The sequence below is a fragment of the Temnothorax nylanderi genome, unplaced genomic scaffold, assembly GCF_030848795.1.
Source record: "Temnothorax nylanderi isolate EJ_2023f unplaced genomic scaffold, tnyl_v1.0 TNYL_tig0023_pilon, whole genome shotgun sequence".
In the NCBI taxonomy this organism is placed as follows: Eukaryota; Metazoa; Arthropoda; class Insecta; order Hymenoptera; family Formicidae; genus Temnothorax; species Temnothorax nylanderi.
The window spans coordinates 1094602-1111536 of record NW_027249085.1 but is presented as its reverse complement, the minus strand read 5'-3'; the positions used below and the strand labels follow the sequence as shown (position 1 = coordinate 1111536).

The following is a 16935-nucleotide window of genomic DNA, read 5'->3' as shown; positions in this document are numbered from 1 at the left end:
AGCGGCCGGCCGCTCTCAGACGCTTAAAAAAAAATTTTTTTGAACGAGGCGACCGGAATCGCGGCTCTTGACGATGGTTTTTAGGCGACCCGCGGAGTTTCGGAGTTTTTCGGGTTACGGGCGACGACTCGATCGAGGGAATCGTGCACGGAACGGAATTGACTCGAACTGACCGTGAAGTGCCGTGAACGTTAGGAGCGACCGACCGCGCGTGTGTGCGCCGTGCGGCGCGTACATACGTGTACATACATACATACACGAGACCGGCAAGCCCTCGCCGTTTCCTCGTGTCCGTGCGGCGAAATCACACAATCCCGTTATGGCTTCTGCCCGCTCAGGACGCGGAAACGCTTGCCGCGCGGCAAGAAGCGACGCGGTAGCCAATCAACGTATCGCTTTTCCGTAAGAACCAAAAGTTTATTGGCTACCGCGTCGCGCTTCTTGCCGCGCGGCAAGCGGCGCGTTTCCGCGTCCTGTGTGCAGAAGCCATAAGGCGTATCGCGTAACCAATCAGAGACGTTCCGCGTCAAAACACACTTTAAATGTTTCTGTTAAACATAATTTTTACTCTTTATTAATAAATAAGTTTTATTTTGGCCTAGAAAATATTTCCCTAAAATAGTACCGTGCAATTCTGAAACACTCTGTGTTATGATTATAATATATATATATGCTCATATATATATATATATATATATATATACATCAAATATCTCAAAAACAACTGAACTCAAAAATCCAATTTATAATATTTTATAATTCGAGTCTCAATAATAGTATGTAAAATTCATTTAAAATTCTCTTGTCATCAAATTAATTAAAAATTCATTTAAAAGTAAAGTATGAATAAAGCTCATATTCGAAACTATTGACTTATGTTAGTTAGAAATAAGATTCAATCCCCGTGAAGCTCAATCATAACGGTTACCAGAGCAACAAAAATATAAATTGACAGTGTTTTTTCTAGGGTAGCTCATGGCCGGCCTCCAAATTTATCGTGTTTAAATTAAAATTTTAATTAAAATTTCGACTTGACGATTTATCCAAATTTTCATTGCATAATATCAAGAGAAATTCAATTGAAAACATCAAAATGGTATGAAAAAGTAAAATTACGTTTTCTCGTGACAATTTTTGACTGTGAAAAAAAAATTTGAGATTCTATTGGGTACACCGTCAAGATTTCAAGTTTAATGTAAAATACACAATTACGGGGTTTGCAGCGCGAGTGTATATCGATGCATGTAGGCCAAGCGGGCGTTCAGATGGGCAACTCCTGCTGGGAGTTGTATTGCCTGGAACATGGTATCCAGCCGGACGGGACCATGCCGTCCGACAAAGCTTCCGGTTCCAACGATTGCTTCAACACCTTCTTCAACGAGACGGGCTCCGGCAAGATGGTACCGCGCGCCGTGATGATCGATCTCGAGCCGACTGTCGTCGGTCAGCTATGATATTATAACTAATTAGCGTAGAAAAAATTACTTATAATAACAATATAAATGTTATAGTAATCTTGACACGAAAAGTATATCTTTTATAGCTCAAAAATTGTTATTCCCGCAGATGAAATTCGGACAGGAACGTACAAAGGATTGTATCACCCGGAGCAATTAATTACCGGCAAGGAGGACGCTGCCAATAATTATGCTCGCGGTCATTATTCCATCGGAAGCGAGGTCATCGAGTCCGTGATGGACCGTGTGCGCAGACTGACCGATCAGTGCACCGGCCTGCAAGGCTTCTTCGTCTTCCACTCCTTCGGGGGTGGCACAGGATCGGGGTTCACGTCTCTGCTTATGGAAAGGCTGTCCGACGATTACGGCAAGAAGAGCAAATTGGAATTTGTCATATATCCAGCGCCACAAGTCAGTTTAGGAAAATTATATCAGCTTTGCATATTCTTGAAAAAGAAATTTTAATTAGTTTTCGCTCACTCATTTTATAAAAGATAACGCGAAACTAAAACGAACTGAAGAATATAATGTTTTTTTTTTCTGAAATTCCTGAATATTTATAATAATGATCAAGATTAATAAAGATAAAAATTAAGTGAAATCGATTTTGAAGCTAATTTCTAGTTATGAGAAGTACAGATGTTGCTAAATAAAGATTTAGCGACGCGCGTCCGCTCGAATCCTATATAAATAACTTTTATTTAAAAAAGAAAAAACATACACGTTTACTTTCAGGTGTCTACTGCCGTGGTGGAACCGTACAATGCGGTATTAACAACACACACGACGATCGGTCACTCAGATTGCGCGTTCATGGTGGACAACGAAGCGATCTACGACATTTGTCGGCGCAAGCTCGGCATCGAGCGGCCCTTATACGCGAATCTGAACCGGCTCATCAGCCAAGTGGTGTCGTCGATCACCGCGTCCTTGAGATTCGACGGCGCCCTGAACGTCGACCTGACCGAGTTCCAGACGAATCTGGTGCCCTATCCCCGCATACACTTCCCCCTGGCGACCTATGCCCCGGTGGTGTCCGCCGAAAAGGCCTACCACGAGGGCATATCGGTCGCGGAGATTACCTCCGAGTGCTTCGAGGCCGCGAACCAGATGGTCAAGTGCGATCCGCGCGAGGGCAAGTACATGGCCTGCTGCCTCCTGTACCGCGGCGATGTCGTGCCCAAGGACGTCAATGCCGCGATCGCCGCTATGAAGGGCAAGAGTTACATCCGCTTTGTCGACTGGTGTCCCACGGGCTTCAAAGTCGGGATCAATTATCAGCCGCCCACGGCCGTACCGGGCGGCGATCTCGCGAAGGTATCGCCGACAATCATAGGATCTCCTCTTGGAAATCATTTTTTAAATCAAAATAAAAATTTAAAATGTAGACCTAAGTCCACTTTGGACGATTTATGACTCGTAACAAAATTCAAAATAGAATTCTATCTTTATCTGCCTTTGTAATTTAATGTGCGAAAAATATTTGAACAATTAGAATTATATAGCACATAGAAATATATATGCAAATAATATGCGGCATACACATTACATTACAGATAATAAATACAGTTATGACTTGAAATCTGACGGAAATTAGATTGTCAAAAGCAGGCTTCAAATTTGATATAATACCTGATTTAAATTCAAATTATACCATTAGAATTTTAATTTTAATTTACAACTTTCTAACTAGAACTGTTACGTCGGGTAGCGAACGTAATAATTATTAATTTATTACGTAATATAGAATTTGAAATCCACAACCTTCTAATATAAAAAAATTATAATTTACATAAAAATTAGCTGTTTATTATGTAACATTGATATTACGTAATATATTATACATCATATACATTATATTCAACAGTCGTTTATAATTATCAAATTTGTACGTAATATTAACATTACGTAGTAATCATATACAATAGATAATATATCAACTGCATATATGCTTGCAGGTCCAACGAGCTGTCTCTATGCTATCTAACACGACCGCTATTGAAGAAGCATGGGCCAAGCTCAATCGCAAGTTTGACCTAATGTACAACAAGCGGGCATTTATTCACTGGTACGTAGGGGAAGGTATGGAGGAGCTTGAATTCGCGGAAGCACGCGAGGACCTCGCGGCACTCGAGCGGGATTACGAGGAAGTCGCCCTCGAATCTCCGTCCACACCGGATACATCGCTGGAGTATTAACATCGCGCGTTTTCTTGGAGGAAATCTTTTGAAATAGGCCGGCGTATTTCTTTTTTTCTTTTCGCTACCCGACAACGAGGCGAAAATTACAAGAGAAGTGTCACAGCGCTTATGCGTTAAATTTTGTGTAAAAAGATATATTTTATGTTTATTCTCGTATAATTGTCACCGTATTTTATAGAAGAGTATTTTTTGTAAAAGTTCCTTTGTAGAGCAACTATAAAAATATACGAGTGTTGCATCACTTTACAATTAATGTTTCATTTGGCATAGAAACGAATATATAATATACATATATAAAGAGACAAACTTGAATATAATTATACTCCTTATATCGAAAAATTTACTGACCCAAGATAATACTTATTTATGTAATATATACAAGATTTGTTTCTTTTATTGACTTCTTTTTTGGTACTGATATTTATAAAAGTATATCAACGAAATTCCCTTTATATCTATTTACATCGTATTCATTGCACTTGGAGCGATAATAGCAATTGTATATGTAGGAAATTATGTCGAGGTTTAAGGAAATGTAATATATTATATAACAATCACGGTAATGCTGTTATTAATAACTATTAAAAATCACGACAATGTTAAAACTAGACATGTAATTTCATTCTCCTAGTAACCAGAATCTATTTGATAAAATTAAACATATTATTTCTATTGATATTTGTTATCGCAGCGGAAATAAATGTAGTACGGGTACAAAACTTTACATGATAAACGCTAGATGCATCCAATATCGTTAAGTTCTTTTAAACTTAAAATTGCATAATTTTAGGATGCTTTGAACGAATATCATTGTTAGTTTTAGCTGAATGCATTTATCGGATTAATAAATGCAAATAATTAATTTGCATTTTTTAAGCAAATCACAAGTCTCTTTAGATACGTTCACTTTAGATAAAACTTTGAATCATGATAATCCAGCCAAGTTACTTACATCTGAGTTATTATTACTTAAATAATATTTTAACTTGTTATAAATTTATAGCGAATTCGGGCGCTTGCACTAGTGCACACTGAGTGCGCACTAAGGCTTGTTCTTAATCAATTGTTATATTTACAGATCATCTCAAATACTTAGTCTGTAAAATGATTTGTACAGCATCCATATAGATCCATATACAGATTGTTTTATTAGCTAAAAAGTTTTTAAATGTGTATTTAAATGACTTTAAATATAAGAATAGATTATAAACAAGCCTTAGTGCGCACTCAGTGTGCCACTAGTGCAAGCGCCCGAATTCGCTATTAGTCTTTTCGTCATAATCCTACATGGTTCAACGTGATTAAGACAGATTTGACAGTTACTGCCGATATAGTAACACGTGATAGAGCTGGCATTGTATGTAAATCGTATGTAAATCTGTAATGTATGAACAATCCTTGGATGAAGGTGCAGCTCCATCAGAAAATAATACGACCATATTATGTGAATATGAACGACAATTCTTCGTATTATACAAGAAGCGTTGGTATCGGTTTTTTCCCGGGCCATGCCTCTTTGGCGTACTTCTTCTTCTTCGGTTCCATCGTCCGCGGTTCCGTCGTACCCGGTATGTGTTCTTGCACGTGCGGCACCTCCGCCTGTATCTGATTCGGCGTCATCTCCACTTCGGGCGCCGGGTTGGGTAGCGCGATGCCAAGCCGCGACGTCAGCGACGTAAGAGCCGTGGAAAACGGATTGATCGACGACATCGAGGACGGCGTAAACTGCTCGGGAGGTAGATCGTGATAGAGCTGCGGGGTGGTAGACGTGGGGTGCATGTGCTTCAGAGGATTGTGATCTTCTAACAATGATATGAGACCACCCTCCATTCGCATTCTCTGCAATAAAGGAGCACACTCTTAATACTAAATAATTTATAGTTATTTAATACTAAGCTAAGCAGTTTTTTGTATCACGCCATTGCGTTTGTATGAACGTCACGCGTACCTTACTAGGAACAACTGTCGTTTGTACAAGATTACGAAATCTCCCAACCGACGGATCAACGTCTTCCGGATTGATTACTTCTTCATCGTCATTGAAGGTGATTCCCTTTTTCTTTCGCTTGCGCGTTGGTTTATGCATCTCATCGTCTGTTATGCCAAGCATAGAAATTCGTCGGTTGTGAGCTGTATTAAACTCCGTTAAATTCTGAAAGTTATAATCGATTGGGTACATTTAGTACGATATAAAATTTAAATGTTTTAAGTAAAGTGTTAAAATATATTATCAGATATATTTGATACATACGTCTAATTCCGTTTCTGTTTCTGGCAATCCCAGCAAACCACCGGCGTCCATATCCTCGGATAATTTCTCCAGTTCTTCGATGATAGGCCGGGCGCCAGTCTGAGGTCTTTCCCTTATTATGTAATACCGAGTAGATGCTCCAAAGTGAAATGTACTGTCGATTGGTAACTGAGTCGGTTTGTTAGCCTCCAAACGTAGATTTCCAATAAAAGTTCCATGTGCTGAAAAGTAATCGGAGGTTCTTCATCATACGTAAAATCTATCGTATAATATAATTCTATAAAAGAATGTATTAAGCTTTCTATAAATGCAGCTATTGGTAAAATAATCTCTTTTTTCTTTAACACATTAACTTTACAATCTATTTAAAAAAAGAGAGAATCTTGACATTCAGCTTTCATTAAAAATGTTTCTTAAAAGAAGATTGTACCTTAATAAGAATGCTTATTAGCATCAAAATTTAAATTTAAATCAATTATTGATTTAAGTATGTGGATTTACTGTTTCAACTAGGACTGTGTTTCAAAGACCGGAAAAAAATCGACGCACAGTTTACTGAGTTTGGAAAAAGTATATAAAATTTACATATTATTATTATCATACTAAGAGTCAATCCAGACCATAAATAGTTTCTCTCTAATTGATTGTACATCATAACGGTTGTATTTCACTTATTAATTATACTTTAACATCGATATAAGCTCTGTACTTACTGCTTCCCAGATCAACCAGAAATGCCCGATTGAGGTGTTTGTGATAAACGAGAGCGGCATGAACACGTGAGCAGGACGCGTGATCGATGCAGAAATCGTTCATCTGTTGATTGCGGCCGAACAGGTAGCACTTCTTCTCGTCCACCATGAGTTTCTGTAAAGTAGGCAATAGGCATTTATAGTGTGAAACACGTTCGTGCAGCTTACGCGAGTGATAATGGAGTTCCGAGAGGGTGACTTGGGTGACGTATCACCCAAGTCACGGCTGACGTATCGCTTCTACCTGTATCAATTTATCGCTCTTCAGCACGTCCAGATGCAGCCCCACCGGTGGCTTGCCGGCCCTGAAAGGAGATGTTATTAATTCGCACGCAAAGCGACGCCGAACGTCGTCGCGACGGCGACAAGCAGCTCGGGACGATATTGCGTAAACAATAGACGGACCCGCGACCGGGGACCGGGGACCGGGGACTCGCGAACGAGGAGGACTCTGAGAACGTACCAGTTCGGGACCTCGTAGTGGTTGGCCATTGTCGTCCGCAACCTGCGCAACAATCCGCCTCGCTCCGCTATCCGAGCGCGAGCGAACGCGCGGGTAATAACGAGCGACTGCCGAAATGTACGGAGTACGGACGAAAACAAATCCCGTGTCAGCGGAACACCACACCACCAACAACCTCGCAAGCCGCGCCGCGCGTCTGCGCGTTTCCTATGACCGCGAAATTTCAATCCCCGGCGAGAGCAGAAGACGCACGCTTCGAACCCGAGTTGCCGTACATAATTGTCGAATAACGAAGAATATCGATCGAATAGCTGTTTTTCTCAGACAAATGGATAAATTTCTTCCGGCCGGTCTCGTAAGGCCGTTCGAACGCCAAGAAAAAATTCCCTAGCTCTTGGAGCAAAAGAAAGGGATGAACGGCGCCACGCGGAAACAAAAGTGCAGCAGTCGCGCAGCAAGTGCAGCTGTCAGTGTCAGTACTTCAGTACTGTCAGTGGGCATCAACGACGACAACGACGTTGCGACGCGGACGGTACGTTTTTTGACAGAACGGTTCTGTCCCAGAGGACTTCGTCGGAGTTCGATCCAGGATCCAGGACTCTCGTGGCAGTGGCACTCATCTTTTCCCGTCGTAAATCACATATTAGGCTGCGTGCGGAGCGATAGACGAGCGACACGGGGAGGAATCGCTTGCGCAGGTTAACGCACGGCTGATGCGTTCGTCTGGGGCGAGTCGCGGCTGACGGATACGGAGAGATGTCGTTCAAAGTCGGGCAACGCGTCGAGGTCCCCGTGAAGGAGTGCCAAGGCGTGATCGCCTACGTCGGCCACCCGGCGTTCGCGTCCGGCAAATGGATCGGCGTGGTTCTCGACGAGCCGAAGGGGAAAAACAACGGCAGCGTCAAGGGCCAGGTGTACTTCAAGGTGAACCGACAGAAAGACGTTGGCTAATGTTTACAAGATTTGTGTCAAAAAACTGGAACACCCCCCAGTCGGAGACACGGCGATAAGATTGAGCTTATCCCGAACCTTTAGAGAAAAAGATGTCCAATGCCCATTTCTATCGCTATAGATTGACTTTAATCTCGGTTCAAGTTACTTTTTATCTTTTTCTAGTTGTGAGAATTTGAATCGACGACCTCGACCAAGCTCCGATTACCTTAATCGGTGATTAATTCAACTAGCAGAATTGCTTGCGAAATTTCAAACTATATAGTTTGTCCACTTTTATCGATAAATCCGCGCATTTATTTCTGAGATTATATAGCACATGTAAACTATATGCTAAATCCACGCATTTATGATAAAAGTGAACTGAGAATACAGGCCTTAGAGTTTAGAGCAAATTTATGTGCACAATCAATGACGATTATATTTAGTCTTCCAAGAAGGAGTTGATTCTAATTCTATTAGATAAGCGTACCAGAGAAGAGTACATTGAGTACATGATGTAAGATATGTAAGGCGAGTTCGATTTTTACTAAACAGTACAAAACCATGTACAATAGAAAAAAATGTTATGTCGGTTTCGCATTGTACGCAGTATTTCTCATGTGATTTGTAATGGCAAATCTACTTTTACTATTTGAAACAGTTTAATTTTCTTGTTAGTATGGAAGAAGATATATTTCATGTTGTTTATTTCTACTGTCGCAGTGCGCAGAGAATCATGGCATGTTTGCGCGCCAGACGCAACTTATTCTGTTGGACGATTTTGGTAACAGGACCGAACCTGTGAGCCCATCGTCCGCAGGCAGCAATGCCACGACACCTGATGATAGCGCCGCTCGAGCCAGGAGTCGATTAAATAGGTGAGTTTAAATATTAAATTGTATTGAAAACATATGGCTAGATTTAAGATTCTTATGAAAAACGTACATAAATTTTCTGTAACAAATACAGTAAGCTGTAATTATTAGTATATTAAGCTATAAATAACAGATAGTCTTGCAATTGAATATAAATGTAGATAGAGTATTACAGTATTTTAACATATTTAAAGTAATATATTATCATCTGAAATGGAAAATAGTAGAATTAAGCAGTAATTAAGCAGAATTTATTCTGCATCAAAAATAATTTATTCATTGTTGAACTGAGCTGAATGTAATTCATAAATTCAGAAGAAAGCATATTTGAAATAATTTATTTTCACAATTTTTATGCTAGCATTAGTATGCGTCGGAGGAACGAGCCTACAGCGTAAGTTTCTCATCTTGTAATAACGCCAAGGAAATACGAATGACAATCGTTATTATTTTCCTTTCTAAGAAATTCTGACATTTTATATAAATAAATGGATAGGCGAGTATGTAATTAATAAATTCTTAAAATGTATATGCTGCTCATAAAAGTGTACGGAGAAAAACATCTCCTGCGAATGTTACTCGCCAGCAAACTGACAAACTTTCTGGGTAAGATTACTGCAAGCAAAATCTTGGCGAACAGACGTGTCAGCAATGTGTATTTTTTTTATCGCTACCGCTTATATAGACATTTTGAAAATTGCAATTATCTTCTAACTACTGGCTCTGTCAAAATGCCAACTGCATTGAACACCCACTCTGCAGCTTTAAAGCATAAACAAGTTGCCAATATGCCTATTGTGAAGCTTTTACACACGCGTACCTTATTTTTAGTTAATAAATAATTTGCGATCATTTCTGTTGTGCTCATTATTGTGACACAAATGTTGTATTGCTAAATATTACATGCTATTAAATTTTGTTTATCAATTTAATTTAAGTTTGCATTTCTGTAAGATTATATTTTTATTTCAAACATATTTTGTACCAAAACTTTTTTTATGGACATTTATAATTGTGCGAATATTATTCTATGATTTCCTACTGATTTCATGCAATAATCTTTATTTCTAATTTTTTTCATTTTAATATAAATAATGTAAGTTCAAATTTCCATCGCGGTTGATTTGGTGAACAGCTTAGTAAATATGTGTAAAAAATATGTATATAAATTACTAAATATATCGTTAAATATTTTATCTTATATTTACAGTTCTCGATTATCCTTATCTGGAAGTAGAACATTATTAAGTGCCCCGAGTACAGAAAGCCTAACTGGATCATTGCACGAACGTAGAGACGGCGGCGAGTCATTAATCCCAGCACCAACTTCAACTTCAAAGCGTGCCTCATTCGTTGAGGTAAGATATATTGTGAATAAGCTGTGATAAAAAGTATTAAACTGTAATATAAATTATTTTTATATCAATAGCATATAAATTATTTTATATTTTTTATGTATCTTATATATATTTTTTTTAATTACTCGAAAAGTAAAAGCAAAAAATTTATCTATAAAGAACATTATTCAGAAGATTTAAGGCATGACATATATATGACGAATGGTATAATTCCTATGTGAACAAGTTGTCTACTATATTCTTATGATATAATTTCCATTCTCGTTTTTAACTAACAAAGAGGTGATCTAATATTTTGAAATCTATAGGTCTTTCAATTATTTGTATGTTTCTCTTATATTCATATGCAAAAAAAATCCTATTCTGTGACTCGGTCAATCAAATGTAATTGTGCACGTATGCGTTTTCGTCTGACCGGAAAGTGTGCTTGAAACAAAAGTGAGGTAGAATTAATGGTGAAAATTAGAAGAAAAGAGAACGGACTGTAAATTTGTAAAAGCAAGTCGGAGGATTCCATTTGGTACAGAATGATTCATATGGGAATGCACGTACGTGTTTCAGAAGTCCCCTAGCACGAGCTCGCCTCCCGGCAAAAAGCCAAAGGCCCAAGATGATCAGAATAATGTAATTAATACTCATTAATTGTAATATTTCAATTTTTTAATACATCACCTCTCTAATATCTTGTTCTTTCTCATGCTAGCTGTTTGCCGATCATAAAGCATCGTAACACATAATTTTTGTAACCAAACAGTGTCCATTGCACCTTTAAAGGATACGTCCTTAGTGGATTATCGACTTAATTTCATTTTACTCTCCGCATATCATTATTGTGTTTAACATCAGCTTCATTAACTGAGTTCTTTGGTGCTTTGATAGTTTACGATACACACAATGGGAAGGGATATTCTGCATCGTTTCGTCTTACCTTTTACAGTTAGGAATTGAATTCCCCTTGCATTTGCGTTATAAGCTTAATAATACTAATATTCAGCACAGACGAGTTTTACACTTTGAAGTGTAGCTTTGCCTGATCAATAACTTTCTCAGAGTTATATTTGTCAAGAGTTAATCTTTGTGGAGCGGGGATGCAAATGAACACAAGCGGGTCATTAGGACGTAATAGATGAGACAGTCTCGATGCTCTAACTTTAGTCATAGTCGATGCCACGACTTTAGCCTGTTTAAATGTATCACGTAACACGATTCGACTCATCAACTGGATCTTCCTCTTTATAATCGTATAGTACTAATAGAATATTCGGTGTAGCTTGTTGGTGTTTTGTTATTGCAACTAATCTCTCATTAATCACCATGAAACAGACTAATTTTATCCGAATGTAAATACAGAAACAACGGCATTATCGTAACATCATATACGATTCTCACACATAGGAAATGTGGGGTGTTTTTTTCATTGCCGCATTTTGAGAATATAATTATGTTATCTTTGTTTGCGCCATCCACATATACCGTTTAGTTATACCGTGTGTGTATATGCGTTTTAAGCTGGCACAGGTACACAGGTCCAGAGGACTTTGAAGAAACTCTTTGGCGATATAATTCTTTCATGCGATAATAAAAAGAACACCCAACGGCACAAAATGCAAATATATCTTACTTTTTCTCCCTTTTCTGTAATCCAGACAGGTTTTGTAGAAACGTTGAAACCGCAATTCGTACCTGGTCAGGTGATGGCGGGTTCAGCAGCAGCTGCGAACTTGGTGGAAGAAAAATTGTCGCACTTGCAACTTATGCAAGAAAATGATAATTTAAAATCTCAGGTAAATTTCCCTTTTAGGTTTTTCTACCACGAGAATTTTTTTCTGTTCTCTTATAGTTCAAAATTACATATCCTTATTTATCCTTGTTAAAATTATAATGTGCATACATAATATTATAGGCGCGTGATCTTACCGAGAAAGTAGAAACGCTGCGTGTAAAACGAATGCAAGACAAGGAAAGGATGAAAGATTTCGAGAAAACAAAACTTCAAGTTGAACAGCTTCTTGAATTTAAGGCCAAAGTCATGGAAAGTCAAGTGAGTATTATATGTAATAGCAGGCATGCTCTAAAAAGTCGATTAAATATCGAAAATTCCAAGATCTTTATTGAACGAGTTTACTCTTAATTTTTGAGAGTAAGTCATTTAATTTCTACTTTTGCTTACTTTGTGTTATCAAAGGCAAGCCTTCAAAGAGAACTTCAACGAGCTCGGCAAGAAGCTAGAGAAGCTCACGCGGCGAGAGAACAGTATCAGGAAGAAATGTCTGATCTGTCTGAGACAGTTGAAATGGCTACATTAGATAAAGAAATGGCGGAAGAGAAGGCCGAAACTCTTCAGATCGAGCTGGACCAACTCAAGGAAAAATTGGAGGAACAAACATTGGATCTAGAGATATTACGCACAGAAATGTCTGAACGGGTATAATATTTCATTTAATTTTTATAAAGTTTCTATATCTCTTATGGATTTGGCACGTTTAAATGACATTATTATTTTCGCAAATAAGGCAGCCGGTGGTGGAGCGACTACGGGAGCTTCAAGCTACGAGGTGAAACAATTGGAACAGCAAAATAATAGGTTGCGTGATACGCTCGTCAAAATGCGCGATTTATCCGCGCACGAGAAACACGAGTTTCAAAAACTGCAAAAGGATATGGATCAGAAAAAATCTGAGATTTTGGAATTGGGTCGTACGAAAGAGAAGTTGTCGGCACGGGTCGAAGAAATGGAACATCAGATAGCGGATCTACAGGAACAGGTATATATTGTTTGTACGATTTGCAATAACGTTATAGTTACATGTATATTTTAACGTTTCTTTTGCAGGTTGATGCAGCATTAGGAGCCGAAGAAATGGTCGAGATGCTAGGCGAGAGGAAAATGGCATTGGAAGAAAAAGTGGCTGAACTGGAAGAGGCTGTTGCAGATTTGGAGGCTTTGCAAGTACGTAGTTCTTGTACTTTGTATTACAAAAGATATATAATCTACAGCAAATACATAATGACAAGTAATGTACTATGAATCTGTTCAGGATATGTCGGATCAACTGGCCGAATCATCTAAAGAGCTAGAACTGGAACTTCGTGAAGAATTGGATCTCGCGCTTGGGGCAGCGCGCGATGCCCAACGACACCGGGACGCCGCGCTGGAGACGCTGGCAGATCGCGAATTAACCATCACAAAGTTCCGCGAACTCACGCATCAGTTGCAGGAACAATGTTTGCAGTTGCAGCAACGAGTTCAGTCGACAGAGTCTACCAAGACTAACGTTCGAGGTAGGAGAGGAAATGGTGGTACATACGAAACTTCATTAACTAAGTTATCTCTTTTTTATGAATTCTTATGTCATTTACGATTTAGGTGCGGACCAACAACTTGCGGAAATATTAGACTTCCAGAAGACGTTTGCTGAGACCCGAGCGCAAACCAAAGCGGTCGACCTCGAGCTGCGTCGTTTAGACGCCGAGGAGGCACGAAATCATGTGTGCTACTTGCTGTCCTTCATGCCTCCCGTATTTTTGACTCGCGGCGGAGATCATGATGCGATATTGACTCTCTTATTGATACCGAGAATGACGCAAAAAACGGAGATATTGATTTCGCAAGTTCGGGAAAAGTACAGATCGATCGAAAAGATAGACAGGTAATGATAATTCGAATTTTTCACCACGCAAGCTTTATTTAGATTTCTCGTACAATATTTAATTCTTTTTTTTTTATTACAGGACTTCTGTAGTGAGAGGTCACTCGGTAGCACAGTATTCGTTCAGATCTCGTCTGTGCTCGCATATGTACGCCTTACAAACCACCCTGGGCTGCTTCGAGTCGGCTTTAAACTCGTGCAACGCGGAGATGTTACTTAAAGCGGGAGCGGCTTATCCGGAAATGGCGGCGCAGGAAAAATCCTTGGACTCATTGATTGAACTGGCTAAGAGAGATCAGTTGGACGAGAATTTGCCGATGGACGCGATTGAGAAGTGTTGCGGATACTTCGCTACGATGTTCTCCGTGCTCTTCGGTGAAAGTACGGCTGTCAATCAGGCGCGCTTGATTGTGAATGGCACGAGAACTTTGGGCAATACGTGCGACGCCATAGCTACCGATGCCGCGGCGATCAAAGTATTGATACAAGGAGAGAGTGGTGATATAGGTGCATAATATTTGGTTAATTAAACTTGACCTGCGTAGATGTTATTGTAACGCATTCTGATTGTTAAAGGTATGCTTTGTCAACACGTCGAAACGACGTGCGAGGTGATCCAGCAGCATTTGAAATCGGCTAGAAGGCGAGTACCGCGTGATCACGCTGGTCCAGCATTTTCCGTAGGCGCCAATTTAGGATTAGATAAAGATTCCAACGAACAATTTTCGACATGCTATCAACACGGCGTGAAGATTATGAAGACACTTCAGTATCTATTGAAGAGTGCCTTACAGGCTATTACCGAAAATGGCGGTAGGTATTTTGGATAGACTCTCTCGGAAAATTAATTTTTATAATGTTTTTACAAATAAATTCTTCAGATTTAGACACAGGGCTAGCGGCCGATAAGTTGAAGGAAATGGCCGCAACGTCCAGCGAGAGAGTATACGATACAGAAGACTTGGGCCCTGTGGCCACTATCAGGGCTAGTTTAACGGTGATACAACAACTGGCGGCAAATCTAGCGCAGAAGATGGCCGAGTGCGAGAACGAATTAGCTATAAGCGGACAGACACAAAGTCAGCAATTATCTATGGAGCATGAGCAAATAACGCCAATTGTGGCTAGAGCAAATGCTGTGAGGAAGGAGTCGGAAGAAACGAAAATACTCAGCAGGTGCGTACATTTCCGTCGGCTGGTTATGTAATTACAATTAGAAGACTCTTTGAGATAATCCTTTGACATTTTTACATTAGAAAACTCGAAGCGAGAGATAGTGATATACGCGAGGCGAGATTAGCTTTGCGGGAGAAGCAGGAAGAATTTTCCGAGATGACACTGCGGAAGGAATTGGCCGAGAAGCGTTTTGCGACGCAGCAGCATGAACACGAAATGAATGTCGATAAATTGAAGAGAAAATTAGAAGAGGCGCAAAATCAACTAAAACGCAAGGTATCTTTCTTTTCACTATTGTACATCGGTAATGTTGTTTGTATATTTGTTCACCGATTTCTTTATATTTTCAACACTGATGATAGGAAAAGGAATTCGAAGAAACAATGGACCATCTTCAAACCGATATCGACAGCCTAGAAACAGAGAAAGGACAATTGAAGGAAAAGTTAAAGTCAATTGGCAAGAAGACGATATCTGTGTCTGGCGCGGACAGCATGACAGGAAGCACTTCGATAACGAGCACTTTAGACAACAAATATTACGTACAAGAGATAAACGCCCTCAAGCAGGCCTTGAATAATGAGCATCAGCAAAAGAAGAAGATAATGTGCGCTGTCTTGCGTCAAAAGTTAGATAGTTTGGAGCCGTTGCCATCGCCGACGAATCTTAAATCTCTGGATACGAAAATTCAAGAATTACGAAAGAAGACTACTGATCTCGTCAAGGTAATCAATTACTAATTGATAATCATTATCAATTATTATTACACTCAAATATTTTTCTGCATGAGTACACTTATTCACATTTTAGGATGTCGAGAAGACTCTGGTATATCCAACAGTTCCCGATTTGAGGCGCAAAATGCCCGAAACATCATATCATTATTTACTGGAACGACAAAGAAACATCATGCAACTGAAGGAACGAGTTGACGAGCTAGTGGTAAGTATAGATAAAAGATAGATAAGCAACAGTACAAATCGATACAATATCGATTACTGGATGCCTAAAATATATTGTATATTTCTTCAGGCTCAGGTACGTCGTGAGGCTATTAAACGTACGCCGGGTGGACGAGCGGAAGCGAATTTCGCTGTGTATCCGAATCGCGAAATGGCGGCGGCAATGCAGGAACGCAAATTACTTGCTGCCGAAATAAAGATCCCTTATAACGGCCCAGAACAATCATTCTCCGTTAATGTAGGACCGCAAGACCTTAGGAAAATTCACACTCTGATGTACTATTAAGAGTCCACGTTGTTTTATTTTTTATTATTTATTTCGTGACAAGGTAATGTGATCACAGAATCCTCAAGCTACACTGTGCAAGAGAGACTATCTTTTTCTAATAATTTTTTCACGGTAGCAATATCTTGTACTACGTTGCCGTACCCTATCGTGCTCCATGAAAATGAAGCGAGCTAATTGTTACGAATAACGCGGCATTAACTTAGGCTTTTATACAGAGAATTTATGTCGTATCCTTGTATCGATGTAAGAAAAAAGGTACAGGGCAGATCTAGTAATTCGTAATTTGCACTTGTGCAAGGTTTATTTATTTCCGATGGGCTACAGTGCGATGACCGGCGCATCGCAGCTGGGAGACTCTTTTTCAGTGTTCATTACGTTTATAAATGACGCAATGTTATTTAATATTAACAATACGGAAGAAAAATCATGTGCCTCACGGCTTTTCTGTATTATATATATATATATATATGCCTTTAAGAATTGTCAAATATATGGTCTAAAAATATTTACATAAGTGTTTTGTTATGTACACCCTAAATGGTGATGGTATCACAATAATAGAAAGTGG

At 39.3% G+C, this 16935-nt stretch overlaps 3 protein-coding genes across 7 annotated transcripts; 2 read left to right on the top strand and 1 right to left on the bottom strand.

Annotated features, from left to right (window-relative positions):
* Window positions 1-18: 18 nt before the first annotated feature.
* LOC139769559 (tubulin alpha chain) lies at window positions 19-3878 on the top strand. 2 transcript variants are annotated; one of them, XM_071700730.1, is made up of 5 exons: window positions 19-241; window positions 1224-1443; window positions 1567-1868; window positions 2193-2774; window positions 3416-3878. In XM_071700730.1, the coding sequence occupies exons 2-5, from the start codon at window positions 1239-1241 to the stop codon at window positions 3653-3655; spliced, it is 1329 nt and encodes a 442-aa protein (XP_071556831.1). In that variant the 5' UTR covers window positions 19-241; window positions 1224-1238; the 3' UTR covers window positions 3656-3878. The 2 variants fall into 2 exon arrangements, with proteins under 2 accessions (XP_071556831.1, XP_071556829.1); XM_071700728.1 differs by having other exon boundaries at window positions 19-402.
* A 334-nt stretch (window positions 3879-4212) lies between these two features.
* On the bottom strand, window positions 4213-7323 carry Nipp1 (nuclear inhibitor of protein phosphatase 1). The gene is made up of 6 exons (XM_071700738.1): window positions 7125-7323; window positions 6906-6966; window positions 6623-6776; window positions 5910-6130; window positions 5607-5810; window positions 4213-5497 (listed from the first exon to the last, which is right to left on the bottom strand). The coding sequence occupies exons 1-6, from the start codon at window positions 7151-7153 to the stop codon at window positions 5129-5131; spliced, it is 1038 nt and encodes a 345-aa protein (XP_071556839.1). The 5' UTR covers window positions 7154-7323; the 3' UTR covers window positions 4213-5128.
* Window positions 7324-7596: 273 nt separating this feature from the next.
* Dctn1-p150 (dynactin subunit 1) lies at window positions 7597-16872 on the top strand. 4 transcript variants are annotated; one of them, XM_071700711.1, is made up of 20 exons: window positions 7597-8048; window positions 8781-8935; window positions 9294-9326; window positions 9479-9538; window positions 10143-10290; window positions 10852-10914; window positions 11937-12074; window positions 12194-12331; window positions 12476-12715; window positions 12804-13055; window positions 13124-13240; window positions 13329-13572; window positions 13658-13940; window positions 14023-14447; window positions 14517-14753; window positions 14822-15116; window positions 15197-15392; window positions 15479-15841; window positions 15927-16058; window positions 16149-16872. In XM_071700711.1, exons 1-20 carry the CDS (start codon window positions 7881-7883, stop codon window positions 16362-16364), a joined length of 3903 nt encoding a protein of 1300 aa, XP_071556812.1. In that variant the 5' UTR covers window positions 7597-7880; the 3' UTR covers window positions 16365-16872. The 4 variants fall into 4 exon arrangements, with proteins under 4 accessions (XP_071556812.1, XP_071556813.1, XP_071556814.1 ...); XM_071700712.1 differs by lacking the exon at window positions 9479-9538; XM_071700713.1 differs by lacking the exon at window positions 10852-10914.
* The last annotated feature ends 63 nt before the right edge of the window (window positions 16873-16935 follow it).